At 43.7% G+C, this 24,989-nt stretch overlaps 3 protein-coding genes across 6 annotated transcripts in view; 2 read left to right on the top strand and 1 right to left on the bottom strand.

Annotated features, from left to right (window-relative positions):
- The window catches only part of ANKHD1 (ankyrin repeat and KH domain containing 1), a 107,016-nt gene extending 97,096 nt beyond the window's left edge, over nt 1-9,920 (top strand). For 2 of the 3 annotated variants that reach the window (XM_054568339.1, XM_054568341.1), the window contains 7 exons: nt 1,213-1,362; nt 1,520-3,132; nt 6,089-6,265; nt 7,328-7,579; nt 8,157-8,332; nt 9,016-9,180; nt 9,449-9,920. In XM_054568339.1, the coding sequence (XP_054424314.1) occupies nt 1,213-1,362; nt 1,520-3,132; nt 6,089-6,265; nt 7,328-7,579; nt 8,157-8,332; nt 9,016-9,180; nt 9,449-9,508 (2,593 nt within the window). In that variant the 3' untranslated portion in view covers nt 9,509-9,920. The remainder of the gene's footprint in view (nt 1-1,212; nt 1,363-1,519; nt 3,133-6,088; nt 6,266-7,327; nt 7,580-8,156; nt 8,333-9,015; nt 9,181-9,448) is intronic. The other variant, XM_054568340.1, reaches the window with a different exon arrangement.
- Nucleotides 9,921-16,110: 6,190 nt separating this feature from the next.
- On the top strand, nt 16,111-17,945 carry EIF4EBP3 (eukaryotic translation initiation factor 4E binding protein 3). The gene is made up of 3 exons (XM_054568346.1): nt 16,111-16,296; nt 17,294-17,464; nt 17,607-17,945. Exons 1-3 carry the CDS (start codon nt 16,194-16,196, stop codon nt 17,633-17,635), a joined length of 303 nt encoding a protein of 100 aa, XP_054424321.1. The 5' UTR covers nt 16,111-16,193; the 3' UTR covers nt 17,636-17,945.
- A 749-nt stretch (nt 17,946-18,694) lies between these two features.
- SRA1 (steroid receptor RNA activator 1) lies at nt 18,695-24,835 on the bottom strand. 2 transcript variants are annotated; one of them, XM_054568344.1, is made up of 5 exons: nt 24,770-24,835; nt 24,518-24,643; nt 20,349-20,554; nt 19,293-19,401; nt 18,695-19,154 (listed from the first exon to the last, which is right to left on the bottom strand). In XM_054568344.1, the coding sequence occupies exons 1-5, from the start codon at nt 24,792-24,794 to the stop codon at nt 18,943-18,945; spliced, it is 678 nt and encodes a 225-aa protein (XP_054424319.1). In that variant the 5' UTR covers nt 24,795-24,835; the 3' UTR covers nt 18,695-18,942. The 2 variants fall into 2 exon arrangements, with proteins under 2 accessions (XP_054424319.1, XP_054424320.1); XM_054568345.1 differs by having other exon boundaries at nt 20,349-20,542.
- Between the last annotated feature and the right edge of the window lie 154 nt (nt 24,836-24,989).

The raw sequence follows: 24,989 nt of genomic DNA, 5'->3' as shown, positions 1-24,989 counted from the left end.
GTACACTCAATCCAGATGATACTTCTAGCCTCTGCTCACGCTTTACAACTGGGAATCCAGATATAGATTTGTTAATGTGCATTTAATCACCAAAGGACTGAGATACCTAGTCTTTTATTCTGTAATGTTTCCAAGACTTCGTATCCATGTATGCAAACAAAAAAGTCTTGGCAGAATAGGAGATGTGATGCACACTTGATGATCAGATTGATTTAAGTATTATTCATGGCATATAGCCTACTCCATGTTCTAGCTTTCAGAATAAATACATTCTTCCCAACTTGTGTGCATTAAGATAATAAATTTTGATTATGAAATGTACTTGAGGGACTGCCGTTGATTATTCTTCAAGTTTAAAGGTCCCTCCCTCAAACGGGGAATCTTAGGGCCTACCAATGTCCGCATGAAAATAATGGGTGTTTTCATCTGGTTGGGCCAGCAAACACTGAGTTTCTTTGATAATCCAGCACAGTATCAGCTTCTATTCTTTTCTCGGTCTTCACTCACCTCACATACAAGTGGAGATGAGTGAGCCCTGTGAGTTACTTTTTATGTAGTTCAAATCCGAGGCTTTATTCTTTATTGCTAAGTATAAGGTGTTGATACTGATAAGCTAGCCTCTGTTATTCAGTGTGAAGTTTAACAATATGGTATACATTATTTTAATTTAGAGTCAGTGTGTATGGTCTCTGCAGTTTAGTTGACTTGTAATATTTTGGGCAAATTTGAATGCTTAGAGATGAAAAGTGATGAAAATATAATTTTTGTTTTGCCCTGGCTGGTGTGGCTCAGTGGATTGAGCTCCGGCCTATGAACTGAAAGGCTGCGGGTTCAATTCCCTGTGAGGGCACAGGCCTGGGTTGCGGGCCAGGTCCCCGATTTGGGGGCATGCAAGAGGCAACCAACTAATGTTTCTCTCCCTCTCTCCCTCCCTTTCCCTCTTTCTGAAAATAAATAAATAAAATCTTTAAAAATAATTTTTAAGTAAAATATATATTTTGTTTTAATGGCAGTGTAATTTTTACCTTTACTAAATTAAATTTGATGAGGTCAGTTTTTGAGGTAAAAAACTAACAACTTTCTCTTAAGATTTAAGAAATATTATTCTATAGGTGTCTATGAACATACTTACAGAGACATCTTTTTTAAAAACAAATTTACTATTCAGAGATATTTGATGTCATAAGCTCATGTGTAGTCTTTATTTTTTAGGTCAAAGAAGTTATCTGTTCCAGCCTCAGTAGTTTCCAGGATAATGGGAAGAGGAGGGTGCAATATCACTGCAATACAAGATGTTACTGGTGCCCATATAGATGTGGATAAACAAAAAGATAAGAATGGCGAGAGAATGATCACAATAAGGTAATTGTAGAAAGTGTATATTGGCTAGTTCTGTGTGGAAGTGAAGTTTCATTAGAAGCATATTTTTGTTAGGTATGGTAGAATCAAGAATTTTCTTTTCATGGTAAAGATTACCTGGATTTTTATGTCTTTGATCTTGTTTATTTTTTCTTCCTAGGGGTGGTACAGAATCAACAAGATATGCAGTTCAACTTATCAATGCACTTATTCAAGATCCTGCTAAAGAACTGGAAGACTTGATTCCTAAAAATCATATCAGAACACCTACCAGCACCAAGTCCATCCATGCAAACTTCTCGTCTGGTGTAGGCACCACAGCAGCTTCCAGTAAAAATGCATTTCCCTTGGGTGCTCCAACTCTTGTAACTTCACAGGCAACAACATTATCTACGTTCCAGCCCACTAATAAACTTAGTAAGAACGTTCCAACAAATGTACGTTCTTCTTTCCCAGTTTCTCTACCCTTAGCTTATCCCCACCCTCATTTTGCCCTGCTGGCTGCTCAGACTATGCAACAGATTCGGCATCCTCGCTTACCCATGGCCCAGTTTGGAGGAACCTTTTCACCCTCTCCTAACACTTGGGGACCATTCCCAGTGAGACCTGTGAATCCTGGCAACACAAATAGCTCTCCAAAGCATAATACCACAGGCCGGCTACCTAACCAGAATGGAACTATTTTACCCTCCGAGTCTGCTGGACTAGCTACTGCCAGTTGTCCTATCACTGTCTCTTCTGTAGTCGCTGCCAGTCAGCAACTGTGCATGACAAACACCCGGACTCCTTCATCAGTCAGAAAGCAGTTGTTTGCCTGTGTGCCTAAGACGAGTCCTCCAGCAACAGTGATTTCTTCTGTGACAAGCACTTGTAGTTCCCTGCCTTCGGTCTCCTCTGCACCTATCACTAGTGGGCAAGTTCCCACCACATTTCTACCCGCAAGTACTCCTCAAGCACAGCTCTCTTCACAGAAGATGGAGTCTTTCTCTGCCATGCCACCCACCAAAGAGAAAGTGTCCACACAGGACCAACCCATGGCAAACCTGTGTACCCCATCTTCAACTGCAAATAGCTGCAATAGCTCTGCCAGTAACACCCCAGGAGCTCCAGAAACTCACCCATCCAGCAGTCCCCCTCCTCCCTCCAACAACGCACAGGAGGAGGCCCAGCCATCCAGTGTGTCTGATTTAAGTCCTATGCCAATGCCTTTTGCGTCTAATTCAGAACCTGCTCCACTGACTTTGGCATCACCAAGATTGGTTGCTGCTGATAATCAGGATACCAGTAATTTACCTCAGTTAGCTGTACCAGCACCTCGAGTTTCTCATCGAATGCAGCCCAGAAGTTCTTTTTACTCAGTGGTACCAAATGCAACTATACATCAGGATCCCCAGTCTATTTTTGTTACAAATCCAGTTCCTTTAACACCACCTCAAGGCCCACCAGCTGCAGTGCAGCTTTCTTCTGCCATGAACATTATGAATGGTTCTCAGATGCACATTAACCCAGCAAATAAATCGTTGCCACCGACATTTGGCCCAGCCACACTTTTCAATCACTTCAGTAGTCTTTTTGATAGCAGTCAGGTGCCAGCTAACCAGGGTTGGGGAGATGGTCCACTATCCTCACGAGTTGCTGCAGACGCCTCTTTCACTGTTCAGTCAGCGTTCCTGAATAACTCTGTACTTGGACACTTGGAAAATGTGCACCCTGACAACTCCAAGGCACCTGGCTTCAGACCACCTTCCCAGAGAGTTTCTACTAGTCCAGTTGGTAAGTTACTATAACTATCACTGCAGCTGAGTTTGGGGCTCTAACAACATAATCTAATATTCCAAGATATATGAAGTGTTTATTTTATGCATAATATTGCATAATCTTAAATGAGAGTTTCATAAATAATGAAGACCCTTTAATGGTTGCTGATTGACTGGCCAAGAAAGTAGCTGCAAGTTAGTCTCTCACGTGTAATGAGCTGCTTTATGTTCTCTATATGATCTCTCTGTCCCTGTAGGAATGACCTTGTGTCAGTCCATTTTCTTAGAATTGGTATAAGATGAAATTAATAAAACAAGACTTACAGGATGCTTCAAGGACTCCAAATTTACAGACTTTAAAATCACAGTAATTACTTGCTTTTCTTATATTTAAAAAGTTTGAGTTACAAAGGTGTGTGGGCACCAGTGCATAATCTTTATTCTTTGTTTTCAGTCCTGGGTGCTCGGACCGAATATTAAATGATGTTGTTTAATAGTACTCTATGTTATTTACATTAGATGGAGCTGGTTGAAGACATCCAGTCTTCTTTGAGCTCTATATTTTAAAAAGACCAGCTTAGATTCAGCTATTTATTCCTCAAAATCAGAAATTAGCTGCTGAGGCATTATAAGAAATATATAGAAAGACATGAGGCTAGTGTTGTCTTGGAGATACTTGGAAAACCAGAATCTGTTTTCCAGCATCTGAGAGCCAAATTTCACTCCAATGTGCACTATTCTGAAGGACAAATTAGAAACTGTGGCAGACCTACAATGGGGTAAAAATTATTGCCACTTAGCATTTTTCTTACAGTTAGAAAACTGTCCCATATGCCATCCTTCCTTTTTTACTCATTATAAATTAATCTATATTGTTTAAAATGTGTGAGTTTATGGTTATAGTAGAGCCTTGGCTTTAATTTCTGATATGCTTCCATTTACTTGTCTTTTCAGGAAAACATAACTGTTGTATCATCTTTCAAATAGAAATATAAACTTACATGAGACCATCTATGGTCCAAAATATTCACTAGGATTTTTTTTTTTTCTTTTTTATAAATAGGTCGCTAGTTACAGGTTTCAGTTTGAGGAAGCTAATAGAGATTTCAATTTGGGGAAACTAATAGAGGTTTTCAGAAGCCCCAGGATAAAAGAAGAGTGCATTGCCAGTGCTCACGCTGTGACAGAAGGCGTTCATCCTTGACTGTACTGTCACTTACTAGTAGGTGAATGTATAGCACCTTAGCCAGAGTTAGACTTCAGAGCTCTCATTTCCAGTTTCTGAGCCCTTTTCAGTTCACATACTACATCCCAGAAGATGTACAGATTATGTTTGTCTGGGAAAAAGAAAAAAGTCAAGGAAACCATCTATCTAGTTTGGTTTTGGGACTTTAATTATACATATCGTTAACATCAAAATAATGTATTGCTGATTAAAAATAATAGTAAAAACAAGCATTAATTCTTGATCTTTCTTGTGGGGTCCAGAATTGATTAAGCTTGGCCTCCTTTCTTAACTGTCTATTTGGTTTCTTTTGTTGGTGCTCTTCTCTCATGGATAGTATTTACCCTTCTAGTTTACGGATAAGAAATGGTAATACTTAAGAAGGTGAGAAAGGATACGAAAAAACTGAAACCTTTAAACACTGCTGGTGGAAATGTAAAATGGCACAGCCACTTGGGGAAAAGTTTGACAATTCGTTGAAAAATTTAAAGGTACCATATGTTCTAGTAATTCTGCTCCTAGGTCTACCTAAGAGAAAACATATGTCTGCATGAAAACTGGTACATAAATGTTCGTAACATTATTCATAGCAGCCAAAAAGTGGAAACAACCCACTGTTCCTCAACTGATGAATGGAAAAACAAAATGTAGCATATCTATATAATGAGATACTATTTTTCATTATAATATATAACATATAATTATGATATATTACTGTATAATATAATTTCTATATAATAAAAAGGAAGTACTAATTTGAGCTACAACATGGATGAACTTTGAAAACAATATGCTAAGTGAAAGAAGCCAGTCACAAAAGACCACATATCGTATGATTCCAAATATATGAACTTTCCAGGATGGGCAGGCAAATCTGTAGAGACACAAAGTTTATTAGTGGTTGTTCAGTGGCGGGGATATGGGGAACGGACAATGCAAACAGTTTCTTTTAGGGTAGCGAAAAATGTTCTAAAATTGATTGTGATGGTTGCACAACCCTGTTAATATACTAAAAGCCATTGAATTAAATACTTTAAACAGCTGAATAAGACCTGCTTGAAAGAAGTTTTGACAAGTTTTTCTTGATATTAACTACTGTGTCCTGAAATGAACACCTATAACCCTTTCCAGTCCCTGTTCCCTTTCCCAAGTATCTTCTCCAGAGAAAGCAATGGAATTTGAGAAGACTGTTAAATTTAAACTTACACAAACTAGATTAAAAACTGTGATTGTTTGTCGATTTTTTTTTTTAATCAGATGGCATAGTGAAATTATCCATAGTTTAATAGTATGCATTTCTTCCTTGTTAGGAAGAAAACATTAGTAGATTTTGTTATTCATCTTCCATAGAAAACGACTATAGTAATATAGATGCAGAGCTGCACTTTGAAACTTTCCACAAAAGGGGAAAGCAGAAGTTATTGATGGGTACCACTTAGTCACAACATGCTCTCATTTCATGTCCCTTCCAGTGAAAGCTTTGAAATTTATCTAGAATATATTCCTGGTGGCTGCCATTCTTAAACATTGGGCTCACTTTTTCTGTATCTAGTACTGTTTGATGATACGCTTCTGGACTACAAGAAAGAATGGACTTGGGCTATACAGCACATATATGTATTCTTTTTGCTGTGAGCTACAAAACTAACTACATGTGTTTTCTTTTCAAAAAGAAATAAAGTGAACCTTGGACTTGCCATTTTAAAGGCTTGGCTAATTTGGATATCTTGGACCTGTTTTATTTCAGGGTTACCATCCATTGACCCATCAGGCAGCTCCCCATCTTCCTCTTCTGCTCCTCTGACAAGTTTTTCCGGCATACCAGGGACACGTGTTTTCCTGCAAGGGCCAGCTCCTGTTGGGACTCCTAGTTTCAACAGACAACATTTTTCTCCCCATCCTTGGACAAGCGCCTCAAACTCATGTAGGGATCCTGGAGGAACTCTTTCCTGAGAGTCTTGAATAAGTTATTAATCTCTTTGTTTCAGGCAACACTATATTGTAACTTTAGTATTATAAATGATACGCAGATACTCAAGGTTTGTATTGCAGTCATGTCAAAAATGGTCAGTCATTTGTAAGATAGAAAACTTGAGAAGGGTCAGGCTCTTCTTCCAAGCCAGAAGTGTTTACATTGGTACTTGGGTCAAGAAAAGCGGTAGTGCAAGTAGTTTTATGAAAGGACCATTCAGGAACAGTATTGTGAAATAATTTCTTAAATCTGAAAAGAAGTTGAATTTATGTATTTGTTTGATATGATTCTTGATTTATTTTTTACATTTTAGGCAATCACATGATTGCCATTTATAAGTAAAACTATTCCTCTGTTCTGACTTACTTATTTCAATATTTTGAAACAGATGACGTTATAGCAGTACTTAAACAGGATTTGTTTTTTTTTTAATAAGCATCATGATGTAGTCAGTGAGTATTGGCCCTTTTGATAGGGAAAACTACCCATATTATCTGACAGTCCCATTAAGAAATAAAGCCGTGAATTGAATCCTGTAATGCTTTGCTAAGATTTAACCTGTCTTCCTTATAGGAAAAAAAAACGGCTGTAGAAAGAGAAAAAAAGAAAACAACTAAAAAGTATAGACATAGAGGTTCATCAGCTGTTTTCCAGACAATATGCTAGGTCCTACAAACATTGCCATATTTAAGTTAATTTAAAGTATGACAGTATATATTTTCACGAGATAATTTAGAACTAGAGTAAGAATAAATGCACCCTTCTTTTCTAGCCTTGTTCAGTTCATCGTGGAAATTCTTTTTAGACTATTTGTGTATGCTTCCTATAGGCAAAAGTAGCGTAGGGTAATGGTTTATAGAACTTACATATTCTCATTTGAATGATCTTATAAAATTATAAAATTTTTCTTTTCAGAACCTGTGTTGTGGAATAGATCTTTCCAACAAGGTTTCTCATATTCTTATCATTAGTTTTTATATGTAATAAAACAATAGAGAAATATTTTGCCACCAGGTGACTCTCCTATTCCATCTGTTTCTTCGGGATCATCTTCACCTCTTTCAGCCACTTCTGCCCCACCAACACTGGGCCAACCAAAAGGAGGCAATGCCAGTCAGGATCGAAAGATACCTCCCCCCATTGGAACAGAGAGACTAGCCCGGATCCGGCAAGGAGGGTCTGTCGCGCAAGCCCCTGTGGGGACCAGTTTCGTCGCTCCTGTTGGACACAGTGGAATCTGGTCATTTGGTGTCAACGCCATGTCAGGTATAATTCCCTTGCCCTGTGGCTAGAGGGATTTCTCAAGTAAGTGGTGGGATTTTGCCATTAAAACTTGGTTCCTTAAAAATAAAACAAAACCAAAAAACCTATTTCCTACACTTAACAATCAGTGGGGGTGTTTATACTTTTGAAGAATTCAATCCAATCTCAGGGCCTAGAATGTTATATGTTGTATAATATATGTAATATATATAATAATAAATGATATATCTATAAAATAAATATAGAATTGATTAGAAATTAAAAATTCAAAGCGTATTTCCATTCTCTCAAATGTAAAAATGGGACAGTCATTAGAGTTATTTTAGAAAGCACCTAATCTTTAGAAGGACAAGGTAGAGTGCTCATGGTGCTTAAAAGACTTTGCCCCATTTTCTAGGAACTTGTTTGGTTTTTTTGGGGGGGCTTGTGGGGATTGTCATGAACGTGTCCTGAGATCTTCAGGGAAGTGTTTTTGATATTAGTATGAAAAACTAATTTAGTGTGAAGAAAGATCAGGTAGTAATGTTTTGTTATTTTATCCAAATAAATATCAAACCCTGTTCTCAATTCTTCTTTCCAGAAGGCTTATCAGGTTGGTCACAGTCTGTGATAGGGAACCATCCAATACATCAACAGTTATCAGACCCAAGCACATTCTCCCAGCATCAGCCAATGGAAAGAGATGATTCTGGAATGGTGGCCCCCTCTAACATTTTTCATCAGCCTATGGCAAGCAGTTTTGTGGATTTTTCTAAAGTGAGTTGACAAACATCATTGTAACTTGTTTAACACTTTGCCAGCCAATGTAGTCACATGTTAAGAAATAGTTTGTGTTGAAATAATTCTCCCTTTTGGTGGAACTAATTTGTTTCCATGACTTTGCCAGATCTTTTACCCAATTTCAAGAGTAGATTATGTTGGGTCTGGAAGTTTGTCCTCAAACTATCCTGAAGATGCACCCTTATTCCCAGAAAGCCTGAGAGATTTTAGTCTTGCTGCCACAGCTTTAGGGCAGCCTTTGCCCCTCAGAAAGCTGGCAGCCATCTCCCTGATGCCCTCCTGCCTGCTCTGAGAACTCCCTGGCTGCCACAAAGCCAGGTTATGGCTGCAAGCAATCGTATAGCGTTTTCCTTTCCTTCTTAACACAAGCTTATTAGTGAAACTAAAATACGGGAAAATTGAGGTATTATATGTGTTCATCAAATATGGGAAATTTCCTGATGATCTGATGTTGGATTTAGTTGGGTTTGTTTTTTTTTTTTTGTCTCCTCCTGTTGAAAAGTGTTCCTTCTGGTTGTCTGTACAATGCTGTTACTTACAGGATCCTTTGGAGTTCTTTGAAGGAAAACTAGAGAGATCTAAGTTGGTATTACGAAATCATCATGTGTAATTACTTGATGATTAAATCTTTCTTTCTTTCTTTCTTTCTACTGTTTTAGGGTCTGCCAATTTCCATGTATGGAGGCACCATAATACCCTCTCACCATCAGCTTGCTGATGTTCCAGGAGGTCCTCTGTTTAATGGACTTCACAACCCAGATCCTGCTTGGAACCCTATGATAAAAGTTATTCAGAATTCAACTGAATGCACTGATGCGCAGCAGGTAAAACGACTTAATGTTCTTTTATTTTTTAGATTTTTCATGTCATTCTTTGGGTAGTGCAAGTTCTGAATATCAAAAGTCGTGACACCTAATCACCTTGTTCTGATTAAGTTTTTCTATATCAAGACAATGGTGCTAAACATTTTATTTCATATATGTATATTCTTCCTAGGCAGAAACAGTGAATTACCATTGCATTAATATATTCATTTTGTAAATGTCTAAAGATTCCTAATTAGAAATTCCAATTTTTCCTCCCCCTTTTCAGATTTGGCCTGGCACGTGGGCACCTCATATTGGAAACATGCATCTCAAATATGTCAACTAATTTAGAAGGTCTTATTCTTTAGCCTTGTTTGAGAAACCTATGACTTTGGAAGAACCCTGGGGATTTTTTTTTTTTTTAATGTGCCTAACTAAGAAATTTTCTCTGAGGCTTTAGCAATGGAAATTTGATTGCCCATTGTATAAGAACAAAGTGATTTCCTATCCACCTGATTATGTTCTGTGGTTAGTTTAGCCATTTTGAACTTAGTGCTTTGGCTAAACATACTGAATGCTACTTGTATGCAGAAGAGAATTAGATGATTACCTTTTAGGGTGGTAAATACATGTACAGTTGTTTACATACTTAAAAGGAAAAAGTTGAGTAAATTTCTTGTCATATAGTGGCTCTACTTAATGTAGCCTGTATTAATGTGAAATATTTACCAGAATATTCAATAAAAAGATGAACAGTGTTTAGAAGTGGGGTGTGATCCTTTCAGTGGTCATGCAGGGTACTATCCAATCAACAGTCATACTGAACCAAACCTAATACTATATTTGTAGCAAGCCTCTCACATTTTACACTTTAGAGTCCATTCTTACACTGCCTTGAGAAAGGACTTTTAAGACTAGGTGTCTACTTATTCTGTGTTAAACATTCCTTGTTCTCTTTCTCTTCCATATTATTTTATAAGTGAGAAAGTTTCAAGCCCTGCACTGTGTCTTATCGGACGTTAGCAGATTGATAGGGTTAGCTCTTTATGGATAATGAGTGTCATAGGAACAATAGGATTTCAATCAGATGATACTGAACAACCTTGGGAACACCCAAATCATCGACTTCAGGTTCCTTTAGCACTTCCTGACTTTATTGTCTAAATATTTTGGCTGTATGTGTTTTAAGTTTTGTTTGGGTTGAAACATGGGAGGAGGTGGGAATGGCTTCAATAATTCTGTTGTATTGTTGAATCAGCTGAGTAATGCTTTTAAATAGGTGACTAATTCTGGGCCTAGTTCCATGGCCCCAAGTATGAAGAGCCAATATGTTTAACAAGCTAAAAGCAGGAACACTAGAATAGATTGCTTTGGCCAAACCATAGGCTATGCCAAGAATCTGATGCAATAGAAAAGGAAAAACTATCCCACTGAAAAAAACAGTCATCAACTTGTTCATGTTTCAACATAGTTTAATTTCCTGGTCTTGTGTGTTAACAGTCTAAAAAAGAAAACAAGAAAATGTTTGAGGCTGATAGAAAAGCCAAAGTACACACATATCAAGGCAAAGAAGGAGGCGCAGACACAAAATAACAAAACACATTTTTTTTAAATCAACCAAAAAGAAGAAGAAGAAGAATGCACAGAAAAATAGTCATTAGGGGCAGACCCATACAAGCAGCACTTTTCTACTCTTATAGCAAGAGAAGTTCTTAATTTCTGCCAAGCTCCCAGAGTCACCAGCACATGAGGCCCACCATGTTTGTTGTATGTTGGACGTACCTGGTTCTTTTGTCTTCCATTATCACCTTACATATAAGAACTTCTTTAAGCTCATTTCTTATTTTCTATTTTGAATGGATTGGGAATGTATCACTGGTATTGACGCTATTGCCTCTGTAGTGCTTGATAACCATATCAGGTGTTCTCAAAAGACCCCCCCTTTCTTACCTTGAGGGAGATAAAAGACCCGTTGGATCGCCTCCATATCCTGCTGTTTCCATTTAGCACTAACAAAAGAAAACCACCTAATATTGTGCATGAAATTACTCTTGATGAAACATACACTAGGGAAAGATGATAATGTTAAGTAAATTATTCAGTGGGACAAAAAGGTGAGTTTTGTTCTATCTTATTTATCTACAATACATTTGAATTATCTGGAAGAGGCCTTTACCCTATCTTCTGCACAGTGAGGACAACAGAATGGAAAATTCTATGTCAGCTCAGGAACTAGAACCCATGAGAAGAGAAGGCAATTATGAGAAACCCCATAGAAGGATTAGGAAGAAACAGGAACTGTGCAGTTGCTATAGTTACTTAGACTAACCTCTCTGCCCCTCTTAACCAGCACTGCCTTCTTTTCTTTCTATTTGGATCTCAGTAGCCTACTCCCCATCCCATTTTGCCTGCTATAATCTCTTCCTCTGTCTTGCCTCTTCCTGGCATTACTTTACTGCTATTTTATCAACCTGAACCTTGGATTAAACCTAGCTCAGGTAAGAACTTAATTATTTTCCAAATATACAAGGGATTTGGTGGGGGAGGTAGCATGGGTACAGTGGAACAAGAGTCAGAAGCCTAAATTGTTTTCATTTCTGCCACTTGAAGCTATATGACCTTAAGCAAGTGATTTCTTATTTCTGGGCTTCACTTTCCTCATCTGAGAATGAAATTCAACATTAGTCAACTCAAAAGAGTCCCCTAGTTCTAACACAGATTCTCTTCTTTTTCTTGTGAATGAAAACATACAGTGTAAGAATACTGGAAGCCAATACAGTGTTTACATTGCTGGGATTTGAGAGCCCCTACCATTGATTCTCACATGGAATAAAATCCTGCCTTTGTTAGGTCCAGTACTGATTTTGAGATTTTAGTGGAGGAAGAAGAAAACTTTGCACATCGATAGTGAGCCCTCAAGTCATTAAGAAACATCTGCTGAGGCTTACCTCAAACCCAAGAATAACACTTCTTTCAAGGAATAAAACTATATCATCAAGGACCCACTTATTTAAGTAGGGTTCAATATAAAAACATTTCACTATCAATAAAATTATTGATGTTTTAAGACCCTTTAAACCTGTTGTGGCTACAGTGTGCTGACTTGCCCTTTTATAGGCCAGTCTGCTTCCTTCAGTCCCTGCTCTCAAAGGGGAAATCCCACCACCTCAGCTAACCAGAGTGAAGAAGAGAGTTGGACAGCCAATGGTGGCCTCTCCTAACCAGAGGTAAGAAATCTCAGGACTTGGAACTACAGTTTCTGTCTGTTCTTGTAGATTCTGCAGACATCAAAATTGGGGCACGAAGGGACCATCCTCTGTTTGAGGTAGCTTGTAGAGGAAAAAGGCTGGTCATATAGTTTCAAGCCAAACAGAGAAGTACTTAGTTTACATGGTCTGTCTCACTGTTTAAGTAAGACCTTTGGACCACAATGTAATCCCATGAAAGTGGCAAACAAGCCTGTAGGAAAACAGCTTCTGAACATCTTGTTCTCTAACTAGCCCTAGATGTCTTCTTCAACCAAGGAGTGTAGCTGGTTGTGACGTCTTCAGTGGACCCTGCCCTGGGGTGAAGGGCTCTGATAATGCTGCATTGTCTGTTTATTCTCAAAGATTAGTCACCATTTACCAACAGACAAGTTCCTTTACCTTCACACTCTCCTCTTAGGAAATGGGTGAGGGAAAGGTGGTTTTAAATATCCACACCTTAAGTGTGTTAAGACCACCAACGTAAAAGGGCAGGGGCCTGAGATTCAAGACCTAATTTGGAAAACAAGATCATGAATCTAATGATCAGATTGCAAACCTATTTTGTGGTTACTTTTCAACTCGTGTTTTATCTTGATGGTATTGGTGTGAGTCCAAAGTACAGTCATCCCTTGGTATGTGAATGGGAGAATGGTTCCCAGACCCCCTGCAGATACCAAAATCTGAGATGCTCAAATCCCTTATATAAAATGGCATAGAACAATGCATACAGTCAGCCCTGTGGATTCAAAACCCAGGGATACGGAGGGCTGAGTGTACGGGGTGTGTCCAGAAAGTATCCAGCCAAGTAGAATGAAAAATAGAGGCATTTATTAAAGAAGATACAAGAAACATTGTACATAGGGCAGTGACACCTCAGCCCCTTTCAAAGTAGGCACCTTGGGACCTCACACATCTCTCCCAGTTGCCATCAGCTGCCATGTCGTAGTTTCCTGAATCTCATTAATAGTCTGAAATCTCTTCCCTTTCAAAGATGATTTTAGTTTTGGAAAAAGCTGGAAGTCACAGGGCACCAAATCTGAGCTGTAGGTGGGCTGAGTCACCTGGGTGATTTGATGTTTCAAAAATTCTGCACAAGGTGTGATGCATGAGCAGGTGCATTGTCCTGATGAAGCTGCCGATCATCTTCAAGCTTAACACAAAATCTGATGCAGATTTATTGTTCTACTCACTCAGTCATTTTGAATGTGACAGCCACACAGTACACACGTTCACTCGAGGGCACCTACTGCCCCCACTGACTAGTACAGCAAAGTCGTCATTGTTCACACACGCATCCAGTTCACTCTCCTTGGCTGCCAGGTTATATTGATAAACTGTTCTCTTTATATTAACAATGGCTGGACTTTTTCCGGACAGTCCTCGTATCTTGAAGAAAACGGCATATAAATGGACCCACACCGTGCGAATCCATGTTAAGGGTCAGCTGTAATTTGCCTGGTGGCAGAGACCTGTTATTCCCTTGTGGGTTTAGGCAGATCTCTGGGACTGGGGCATGGGGATAGGGTTTTGTTTTTTGTTTTGTTTTTTGGTGGGGTAGGGGGAGGTTGTTTGTTTTGTTTTTGTTTTAAAGCTCCCATACTCGAACAGGTAGTCAGTGTTGATCATGTGATTTAAACTCTTGGTCCTTCATTCAGGTTGCATGGGTGATGATCTGGCTTTCTCTCTAAAGCCAACTACCTAGTCTTCAGTTCCCCAGCCCTTATAGCACATAGTGTCTGCCAGCAGACTTATAGCAGTGGTACCTGCTGCTGTTTTGTAATAGAGAGTAACAGAAGGGAGACCTCATTTCAATACTGATCCTTCTTGGAAACCTTTGACATTTCTCTCCTAGTACTCCTACTCTGGCTGATCTTTCTCAATCTCTTTTGGTGAATCCTCTTCCTTCATTACCCCTTAAATGTTGATGAGCTCAGGTCCCTTCTTTCACTGTGTCTTCTCGCCAAACGATATCTTACCCTTGCTTCTGGATTTCACTCCACTCACATCTGCGTCACTAGCCCAAAGTTCTCTGAGCTTCAGACCAGTTAAGGAGGTATCTAGCTCCTTGCTGTGCTCCATCTGAGCATTCTACACATGTTCTATAACCCCAATATGAGATAAGCCCCTCCCTTTGTTTTCCCTATTATATTAGGTGGTATGACTAGCTACCATGACTCTCAAGTCAGGAGATTGGGAGAATTATCCTAGTTTAACTCCCTCTCCCTCATTCCACCGTTAATCTGTCACCTTATTCTTCCTCCTCTGTGTATCTGGATTCCCTCCACTTTTCTCCATGCTCAGTCACTGCCCTTTTGCCCACCCCATTTCACTAGGCTGGAGTCCTCACTTTGGGACTCACTGTTCTGTATCCCATCACTATAAGAGTCTCTCACCTGCTTAAAATCTAAGTTGTCATAGGTGGCTCCTCACAACCTGCTCCCAAGCCTTACCGTCTAGCAGTGCTGAGACACTTTATTTAGGTTTACACCACTTTGTTAAGAGGTTCAAAAACCTTTTTAGAACATGAAGTATACAGATCCTTTCTCCCTGAAGTGTGAGTCTAAGGACCTGCTGACGTAAGGGTCTGCATCACCCAGGATATTATTAAAAACCCAGAATTTCAGGTCCCACCACAGACCTGTATCAGAATCCTCATTTTAACAAGCCCTCCAGGTTATTTATGTGCACATTGAAGTTTGAGAAGCACTGACTTATAAAAGTTACTATTATTATTATTATTATTATTATTAAAGAAATCAGAGCTAAGGGAAAATGTGATAAAGCCAGAGCTCAAGCAATATCGATACATGCATGAAGTCAGGTGGTCTCTACTTTATTTGGAGGGTGAGGGGGTGGAGGAATACTGATTTTGAGGAAGCCAGAAGACAACTAGATGACGTGATCTTCAGTGTATGTCTTCACTCTCCCACCACCTCTCCTGCCTCCTCTTATATCGCTGTGTGCATCAAAAAGTCTCCTAAGGCCAGGCTCTCTGACCTTCATTTCCAGAGGATGAAAGACCAAGCCCTCCTCACCAGCCTGCTGCTCTTCCATAGTGTCCTAAGGTTAGGTTAGCAGTGGCTGAGAGATTAAAGAGCCGACCTCTTCTATCCCTCAACCTTTATTCATCCCTCAATCAGTCCAGGTATCACTCCTTCCAGGAAACCCACCCTCCATCCCTGACCTTTCCCTGCTGTGCACCAGGCCTTCAAGGCACTTCCCACCCTGTAATTGGTTGCCAAGGGGCAGCACACAGTTGTGCGGAAAGGTACAGACTCAGGTACAGGCTCTGGAATCAGACACACGCGGGTCTGATTCCCAGCTTCCCAGAACTCCTAGAAAATATGTGACTTTGAACCAGTGACTTAACCTCCCTCGGTTTTAGTTTTCTTGGCAGCCAAATATACTGTTTCAATGGTTGAAAGGAATGGGTGAATTAATACGTGGCAGTAACATGTGCGGGACCCCACCTGTCCCCAGCACCCAGCCGCAAACAGTGCGTATAACTAGATGAATGCCTGCAGTATTCAGAGGCCGGCCGGCCAGCATTGGGCCAACAGGAACCCCAGGCCTGTGTGGCCCGGGCGGGACTCCTTGAAACTTTCGCCAAGCCCAGTCTTGCTCCCTGGGAAGGCGGGGCTGTTGGGTTGAGTGACGGGTCGGTGGCCCGCCCCGGGCATGACGTAGTCCCGGTGGTGTTGCTGCGCTCGCACGTGGTCGACAGAGTCCGCCTCAGACTCTGCTGGGCTCCGTGTCCTCGCCTTCCTGCTCGTCTCGCTCGCTATGTCCACATCCACGAGCTGCCCGATTCCCGAGGTCAGAGACCGGCTACCTGACTGCTACAGCACCACGCCGGGGGGCACGCTATACGCCACTACCCCGGGAGGTCAGCGGGCCAGGCTCGGGTTCGCAGGCAGTGGGCGGGACAGCGCGGCCAGGCTGGGGTCCACTGACAGCGGGCGGGCCAGCGCGTGTGGTCTGTCACAGGCAGAGGTGGGGAGGTGCGGCCCTTTAACTCGTCAGCAGGCCCCTCTGCTGGTTGTAGCTTGGGGGAGAGTGGGTGGAGCCCACACTTAGTTTCCGTGTGACCCTGGGCCAAATCCTCACTGGCCTGGGTTCTGGGCTCCTTGCTCACCCACTCCTCCATACTTTGCTGCCTGGGAGGCGAGACCCCCCTGAGTCTTGCGAAGTTGCTAGAGCGGGTTAGGCAGTTGGAGGCAAGGGCTTCGGGTATCTGGCTGGCTGGCTGGCTGGCTGGAGGCTGTGATTGGGCAAGCAGCCTGGGATCATAAGCTGCTGGGCTTCCTACCCAGGGGTTCCTGCCACATGAAGCCTGAGGGGGAGAGTTAAGAACACAAGCAGGGCTCTTTGAGGACAGAATCCTGTGCCAAGTTCCTTTAGGTTGGGCTGAGCCTGATAGAACTTGGGAGGAGTCAGAATAAGAACAGTATGTCCCTGTTTTCATAGGGAACACAGCTCCTCCCTGCAGGATATCAGAGCCCAGGTGGCTGCAGTGTTGAAGAGCCTTCACATCTGTTTGGTTTCCTGATCCAACTAAGGCTGGAGGTCTAGGTCCCACCTTGTGAACGAAAGCAGTGAAGTCACGGAGCCAGAGAAGGGCAGCCTGAAGTACCTGAGCTCCAAGTCTGGTGCTCCTCCTAGAGTCAAGCCCTGAACCAGTGGCTCCTGCTTGTTGCTTAGCAGCATCTTTATTAGGCCTAGAAGTGCTGTGAAGGCTAATCAGCTGAGATCCTGGCTGGGCTGCAGAGCAGTAGCCCTATAAAACAGGGAAATGTGACTTCTAGGTCCTTAAAAGGCCTTTCTGCTCCAGACAGCTCTGCACCCAAGCTCCTGCCTCTTACATAGCTCCTACCCCTTAACAGGCACCAGGATCATCTACGAACGAAAGTTCCTGCTGGAGTGCAAGAACTCACCCATTGCCCGGACACCCCCCTGCTGCCTTCCTCAGATTCCCGGGGTCACAACTCCAACAGCCCCACCCTCCAAGCTGGAGGAGCTGAAGGAGCAGAAGGAGACAGAGGAAGAGATACCCGGTAAGGAAAGCAGGACCTGACCTAAAAACTGAGAAATGCCTTTAGTCAAATGCACTGGTTAACTAGAGCAGGGTTCTGCACTGGCACGGAGCCTGCGGACCCTCAGCCCAGCAACCAGTCCTCCTGCCTTTTTTCTCTCCAGATGACGCACAGTTTGAAATGGACATCTAATCCAGTGCAGATGACCCGTGTGTGGAGTTAGAGGAATCCCTCATGCCGCTGCTGCCACCACTTCTTCCTGGGATATCCAAAGGCCAGCTGGCCTCATCTAATCCAGACGGGGGTGACTTGGTCCTGGGCCTTAGTTCTGAGGCAGCTAGACCAAGGATAGGAGCGGGCACCTTGCCAAGCCCTTAGCTCTACTTTCTTTCTGGTCTGTAGGCACTCCTCTCAACTCCAGCCCTCCTCACCCAGGGGCCGAGGCAGGGACTGGGGGATGGAGTATGTCACTGTCTGACTGCTTAGTAAACATTCAAAGAAATGCCTTGGCTCCAGTGTTCTCAATGCTGAGGGCCCCAGCAGACTTGGTAAGGATCAGAGGTCCCAGGTCCCTTCCCAGCTCAGATTGGGCCCACTCCCAGTAGCAATTAGAGCTTGTGGCAAGCTACAGAAGCTGCCAAACCGTAAACAGCACTAGCCTGACCCTGCCAAGGGTTGTTCCAGCCTTTCCAGGAAGCAGCCTTCCTGGACTCGGCCTCTCCAGTAACCCCTATCTATATACCAAAGCAGGAAAAAAGAGGCACTGCTCTAACCATTTAGCCCTCTCTCATCTCTGCCCATGCTTTTTCTGCCTCCCATCTGTGAGTACCAGTCCCCTTATTCTAACACTGAAAGCCTGTACTGGCCCTTCTCTCAGGCCCTTTGAACCTCACTCTGTTTGTCCTCAAAGGGTCAGAAGGAACCTTGGAGTCCAAATGTATTAGCTATGTTCTAATACCCGATTCTGAACTCCACAGCACTTGTATACCTCAACGGTGGTACAGTGCAAACAAGGCAGTCTCCATTTCTCGAGGGAAGATTCTCCCCATGCTATCTGAACCTCTGTTCTCATGCTGAAGTGAAAGCATACAAAGATAGGGTTACTCAGCCCAGCAAGGGGGGTGCATTTCGTTCTAACTTGGGGGAAAAATGGCAAGCAGTAATCTGGTCATTCCTAGTAAGGCCATTCATGATGAATGGAGGAAGAGGTTTGTAAGGCGCAGAGAGAGCAGGACAGTCAGACACCAGAAGCAACCAGTCTGGCATGGGAAGGGTTTATCTCCTACCCTGGGCCCACCATTGCGGTGTTTTTATTGAAATGCATATGTTAGGGTTCACAAGTAACCTCCCTGTGGCCCAGGCGGGACCTCTTCCCCCAGAGGTGTATCAGGCCAATGACCCCGGTGGGGCAGTCTCCCGAATGCTGAGAGGGAGCCAGGTTACAGAAGGCCTCCAGCACCAAGGCACGGGAGACGGTGTGTGGCGAGTCTGCGGCAGGATTACGGATCCTGTTGGACACCTGGTGTAGTCTGGTTCTCCTCAGCTGTGGCTATAGATTTCTCTTCATTAGCCTGCTCCTCTGAAGACAGACTCCTCTTTTCTGCAATTAATCTTTTAACTCCCACCATCCATTGACTGACTTCGGTCACATGGTCAACCATGAGTGAGCGGTGGATGTCATCTGCTTCATCCCACCTGTGGTTTGAAAGCTCTGAGGGGAGAGAAAGAGGGACTGAGCATGCAGTCTGGGGCAAAAGATGGTTCCCACCTCTCCTCTCCCACCACCTACTCCAGCTTAGCCAACTACAGCAGGATGAGAGACAGGCTATACCAAAGGACCCACCCATACCCTGCACCAGCAGAGCCATCCTCTTCTTTACAGGTGTTGACAGCTTCCCACCAACCCACTGTTCCTGCAGCAGAGCCAGGCGTCGGCTGATGTCATCACATACCTGCTTCTGAGAGACAGAAACCCCCTCCAAGTCAGTGCTGCCAGCCCAACAGGGGCAGGGGAAACCTAGCACCACACAGGAAACACCTGCTTTCTCTGGCCCAGGGACCTAACACTTAACCTTAGCATTCTGGTTCTCTGCCCAAAGGTTAGAGGCCCTACTGAGAATCTGATGAAACTTACGCATCTCCTTCTAAGAAAAATGCCATGTAAGGCTAGAATTTTAAAATTTTCTGTTTCTCGGGCCCTCAGAAGCTCATAAAGCTACTTAACAAATAGAAAAACTATGGACGAAAGAGATGAAAATTGTTATGTTACTTTAACACTCCTCAGATCCCTTGCCTCCAGGGAACTTAAACACTACAGGGAGAAAAAGAGGGTTTCACCCTGGCTGGTGTGGCTCAGTGGATTGCACGCCAGCCTGCAAACCAAAAGGTCACCGGTTCAATTCCCAGGCAGGGTATATGCCTGGGTTACAGGCCAGGTTCCCACTTGTAGGCCTGCAAGAGACAACTATGTATCTCTTGCACGTCGAGCTTTCTCTCCCTTTTTCTCTCTTCCCCTCTCTCAAAATAAATAAATAAACCTTTAAAAAAAAATAGAAGAAAAATAGGGTTTCCTTCCCTCCCGGAGTACAAAATCAGCAGGGTCTGCTCTGAATGGCCTAGAGGTTCTAGAGGTATGAAAATCAGGCTGTTTGCCACTAACAGGATTTGAATTCAACTCGTTCCTACAAGCCTCTTCTGCTGACTGGTCTTCAGAAGTCCTTTGAACCCTCCTAAAACCATATGTTCATAGGGAGGGAAGTCCTTAGCAGATTCCACAAGGGTCCATAACTCAGAAAAGACTTAAGAGTCACTGCCCTTAGGATCAGAGGGTCTACCCTTAGGAGCCATCCCTGTATCTGGCTGTCAACAGGAACCCTCCCCGCCCCTCTGGTGTGCCAGGGCTTACCTTTGTGTGGCCATGGCAATCATCCAATGCCTGTTCCAAAGGTCTCAGCACATCTTCCAGCAGAGTCTCACACTCAACGACTGGGAAATCTGTGGGCTCCACAGTGGAGGCAGGACAACCCCCCATAGCTGGAGGCCTGGAAGCCTTACTTGAAGGAGGGGGAAGCCCCATTGGGGGGGTCCCAGGAAGAGTCTCTGAAGGGGGAACTGAAAAGGTAAAGCAGGATCAAACAGGCAGACACAGGTCCAGCTGCTGAAATAGGTAAGGAGCTCAACTCTAACTTCATCCCTTCTAAGGAGGGCTACTCTCTAGGACAACATTCATTCAAAAACGTGTATTTGTGAGGTCCTTACTATGTGCCAGAAAATGTGCAAAGCATCAGAGACAGAGTTGATAGATAAGGTTTCTGATCTCAGAGCTTAAATTCTGGAGGAAGGGGGGAAGAAAACCACCAAATTATGTTGCATGCTACAAAGAAATAAAATGGGTTAAGTGATAAAGAGGAAATGAGAGACCTACCTAGAAGGCCATCTAATTTTATCTCAGCCCAACCACTATGTGACATTTGGCAAGTTAATTTTAACCAGAGCTTGGGCTCCTCTTCTGTAAAATGGGCATACTACTGTAATAGCATTTATTTTACAGAGTTGCAGTGATGAATAAGAATATAGGTACAGCCTTGACAAGTGTGGCTCTCAGTTGGACATCATCCTGCAAAACGAAGGGTCGCCAGTTTGATTTCTGTCAGGGCACATGCGTGGGTGGTGGGTTTGGTCCCTGGTCGGGGTGCATACCAGAGGCAACCAATTGATATTTCTCTCTCACACTGAGGTTTCTCTCCCTCTCTTTCCCCTCCTCCCCTCTCTCTAAAAATAAAATCTTTAAAAAATATATATATAGGCACAGCTGCTAGATTAGCATGTAGCAAAAAGTGCTCACAAAGCTAAGAGCTGAGAGATGAGATAGATGTGGCCAAGAAAAGCTGAAGGAAACAAGCACTAGGTAGAGGTAAGGGCAGCACCCAGGAGGCCGGAAAAGTCAAGACATTAATTCCGTGTGCTCTGAAACATCAGTGAGACTAGGTCGAGAATGGAAGCAGGGACACCAGCTGGGAGATTAATGGAGCAGTAGTCCTGGAAAGAAAAGATGTTGGTATGGACTTGAGTGAAAGACTAGAGATGAGGGAAAATGGAGTGGTCAGATGTATTTAGGAGGGAATAGCCACAGGACTCGGTGGACTGGAGGTGAGGGAGAGGAGTCAAGGACGACTCTTGGTTTCTGACTTTAGTAATGTGACGGTGGGACCACTACAGAAACAGAGAAGACTGGAAAAGAAAACAATCAAGAATTTACTCTTAGGCATCAACATCCACATGGATTAATTCATTCATCTAATAACGTTGGCCTCTCAGTTTCTGGACCTCCTCACCTCCAGTGATCTTTTTTTCCACCCTGCCTCGGCCTCTCATTCCCACTGCCACAGGCTCAGCAACACTGAACCATCTCCAAAATCTGACCACCTCTCCCACCCTTCCAGCTCAGCTCCACAGATTTAACCACGCATTAGAATCACTCCCTTATTAACACCCTTCACCTCACTTATCCCCTCCCACTGCCCCACTTTTCTGGTTAATCTAACTTGCCTGCACTTGCTGGGAGGAAAAATAAAACTGTGCTGAGGAATTACACTTAAAATCCATGGCTACAAGTTTTAAAAGGTATCCAACGCTGCTTGGAAGTCCTACACGTTGCCTCGTTTTCCCAATCTTTGGCATAACTGTTTTCACATCTCTACCTCCCTCCCTCCCTCCCTCCTTCACCTCTCCCTGCGGTTCTCTCTACTTCTGGCACTGCCTCATACTTCACTGAGAACATAGAAGTCATTAAACAGCAACTCTCATAATTCTCACCACCAGTTCTAAGGACCCACCCACACCGGTGGCCACTTTCCTCCTCCTCCGGGAGATGAAAGGTCTCTGCGCATATCAGAGGCCACCTCTCCAGCTGAACTCTGCACCCAGCCGCTCTTGCCTTCCCTAGCCTCCCCTCCTGAAGCTATCCCCTTTCTCCAGCACTATCAGTTCTCCCACTTTATTGAACCATCCTATCTGCACAAAAACACACTGCGGCGTATACTGCTGGAAAAATAAAAACCCTACTCCCTTACCTCACCTTCCATCTTCACATACCCCAGCCCCTTTCTCATCTCTGCTTTACAGTAGAATTTCTTGAATGAGTGGCCTTTAGTTACCTCTCTCCGTCTCACCTCGTTCCCTTCTCAGCCCATTCCTGAGGGTTTCTGTTCTCATGACTCCACAGAGTGCTCCCGGGGTCATCAGTGATCTCCACGTATGTCAAAATTAGCGGTCCCTTTTCTCTTATTTGACCTCTCAGCATTCATCACAGTTGAGTCAAGACTTTAGTCTGAGTAAAGTTTACTTCTCTTCTTATTTCTTCAGCTATTTCTCAGCCTCCTTTGCTAATTCCTTCTTTATTCAACCTTGAAATGCTACAGAGTCTTGGGCTCTGTCTTGGAACCTCCTTAGGACTTTATCCACACGCCCGCGCCTCCTTAGTCAAGCCCATGACATCAAATACCATCCATATAATGATAATTCGTTTCTGTAATTCTGGCCTACACCTCCCCCCAATACAGCAGACCAAACCATGGCCAAGACAGAAAGTTTGCTTTCTCCATCCCCCCAAAACCACTATTCTCCAGTCTTCTGATCAGTGAAACCACCAGCCAGTTCCATGAGCAGAAATTCACATTACCTTTTCTTTTTCTAACCCACTCGTTCCTGCTGCCTTCCTCCGTAACACGTCCCACCCACCTCTAACCGATTCCTACCACCTCTGCAACTCCCACCCTTATCCAAATCATCATTCCGTCTTGCTTTTGTTAACCTAACAGCCCCCTAGCTTCCCACTTCTCTCTAACCTTCCACACAGCAGATACAGTGCACTTTTTAAAAATGTAAATCAGTGTTTCTCAGTCTCAGATTTTGCCCCTGCGGCAAATGTCTGAAGACGCCTTTAGCTGTCCCAACTAGATGAGTGGTGTCACCTAATGGATAGAGGCCAGAAATGCTGCAAATATCCCAGTGTACAGGACAGTCCCACCCCACAAAGAATTATCTGGCCCAAAATGTCAGTAGTGCCAAGGTTAAGAAATCCTAGCTTGTATCATTTCTCGGCAGCGTTATAGTACGGAGAATAGAAGGGCACTAAAAGAGCTAAATCTGAGCCTTTTTCAGGCCCACAGCCTCACCTCTTGGCATGGGAACTGTTCTCTACTTTAAACATTTCAGTGCTTCGAACTTCACATAGATTAAAACACAAACTCCCTATCCTGGCTGATCAAACCAACTATGCTCTCGCCCCCGACTACTATTTATCTCTATCCTTGGCCCACTGTGCTCTAGCCACTAGGTATTCCTTCAGTCTCTGAATTTGTCAGACTTGTTCTTCAGGCCTTGGCACTGGCTGCTTCCAATGCCTGGAGTGCTCTGGCACCTGACCTTTGCATAGATGGCTTTTAATTATTCACCTTTCAGCTTAAATGTCAGCCCCTCAGACACCTTAGTTACCTGGTTACTCTTACATTACTGTTTTATTTCTTTGCAGATCCCTTACCACTCTTCTATTTGTTTATCTCCAAAGCTACAGTGTGGACTCCATGAAAGCCTAAACCTTTTGGTCTTCCTCATTGCTGTCTAGTTCCCCCGATACAGTGCCTGGCTCATAGACAGTGTTCAGCAGATGATAATGAATGAATGAATAAATGAACAAACACGTTAAGTTTGAGTGAAGTGAAGCCAAGTGAAGATGTAGAACAGACAAATGGATCTACCACTATGGAGTTCTGGGAAGAGATCTAGGTTGGAAATAAAATTTGAAAACAATTTGAGGAGAAACTACATTAAAACCATAGATCTGGATGAGATCACCTTAGATGAAAGCATAGAAAGATTCTTTTGAAACCAACGTATTATTTATTGATCTGGGCAGTAGAAAAGGGGCCCAGAAAAGGGCCTGCCCTGTGGTCCTTTCTGGGGCTCCAACCTCTCTCACGGAATCCTCAGAGGAACAAAAAGGACCATCGCGACAAGCTTATCCCAGGCACTGCCCATTCTCGGCCGGCCTCCGCGCCCAGGGCCCCCACGCACCTCTGGGGGATCCATCCTGGGGAGCGGCGACTCTCTTGGTCAGCGGACTGCGCTTGGGTCCGCCGGCCTGGGTCTGCAGCCCGTAGGAGAACTGCGGCGGGTCGTTCCAACCGCGCTCCTTGTTGCCTGTGGAGGGGAGGGCAAGTGTGAAGCGAGCCTGGGGGAGCCGGAGGGTCCGCACCCCACGCCGTCACCGTCCCCGGCCTGGGCAGAGACGAGGACCCGGGGACCCCGGCCCGCTGCCGCGCTCACCCGGCTTAACGTACAGCTCCGCCATCTCCCGCAGAGCCAGCAGGGCGACGCGTCACTTCCGGGGCGGCCGCACGTCCTGGCTGCTGGGGGCGCCGCGCCCCGCCCCGGCTGGTTGCCCGGAGCCCTCCCGGTTGGACTGTGGTTGAGAAACGCGGGGAGCCGCTGCGGGAGCCCTGCATCCACTGTCGAAGGGACGGGCCCACATCACGAGGCGCCGAAT

The sequence above is a fragment of the Pteronotus mesoamericanus genome, unplaced genomic scaffold (assembly GCF_021234165.1).
Source record: "Pteronotus mesoamericanus isolate MK-2021 breed Mesoamerican mustached bat unplaced genomic scaffold, CSHL_Meso_final contig_2, whole genome shotgun sequence".
Classification (NCBI taxonomy): domain Eukaryota; kingdom Metazoa; phylum Chordata; class Mammalia; order Chiroptera; family Mormoopidae; genus Pteronotus; species Pteronotus mesoamericanus.
Note: the sequence above shows the minus strand (reverse complement) of the source record. Positions and strands in the feature narration are given on the sequence as shown.

Coding starts and splice junctions, on each gene's coding strand:
- EIF4EBP3 (XM_054568346.1), top strand. CDS start 16,194: ATGTCCACATCCACGAGCTGCCCGATTCCCGAGGTCAGAGACCGGCTA. Junction 16,297..17,293: donor ATACGCCACTACCCCGGGAG/GTCAGCGGGCCA, acceptor ACCCCTTAACAG/GCACCAGGATCATCTACGAA. Junction 17,465..17,606: donor GACAGAGGAAGAGATACCCG/GTAAGGAAAGCA, acceptor TTTTCTCTCCAG/ATGACGCACAGTTTGAAATG.
- SRA1 (XM_054568344.1), bottom strand. CDS start 24,794: ATGGCGGAGCTGTACGTTAAGCCGG. Junction 24,644..24,769: donor GGAGCTGTACGTTAAGCCGG/GTGAGCGCGGCA, acceptor TCCCCTCCACAG/GCAACAAGGAGCGCGGTTGG. Junction 19,155..19,292: donor GATGGCTCTGCTGGTGCAGG/GTATGGGTGGGT, acceptor CTCTCCCCTCAG/AGCTTTCAAACCACAGGTGG.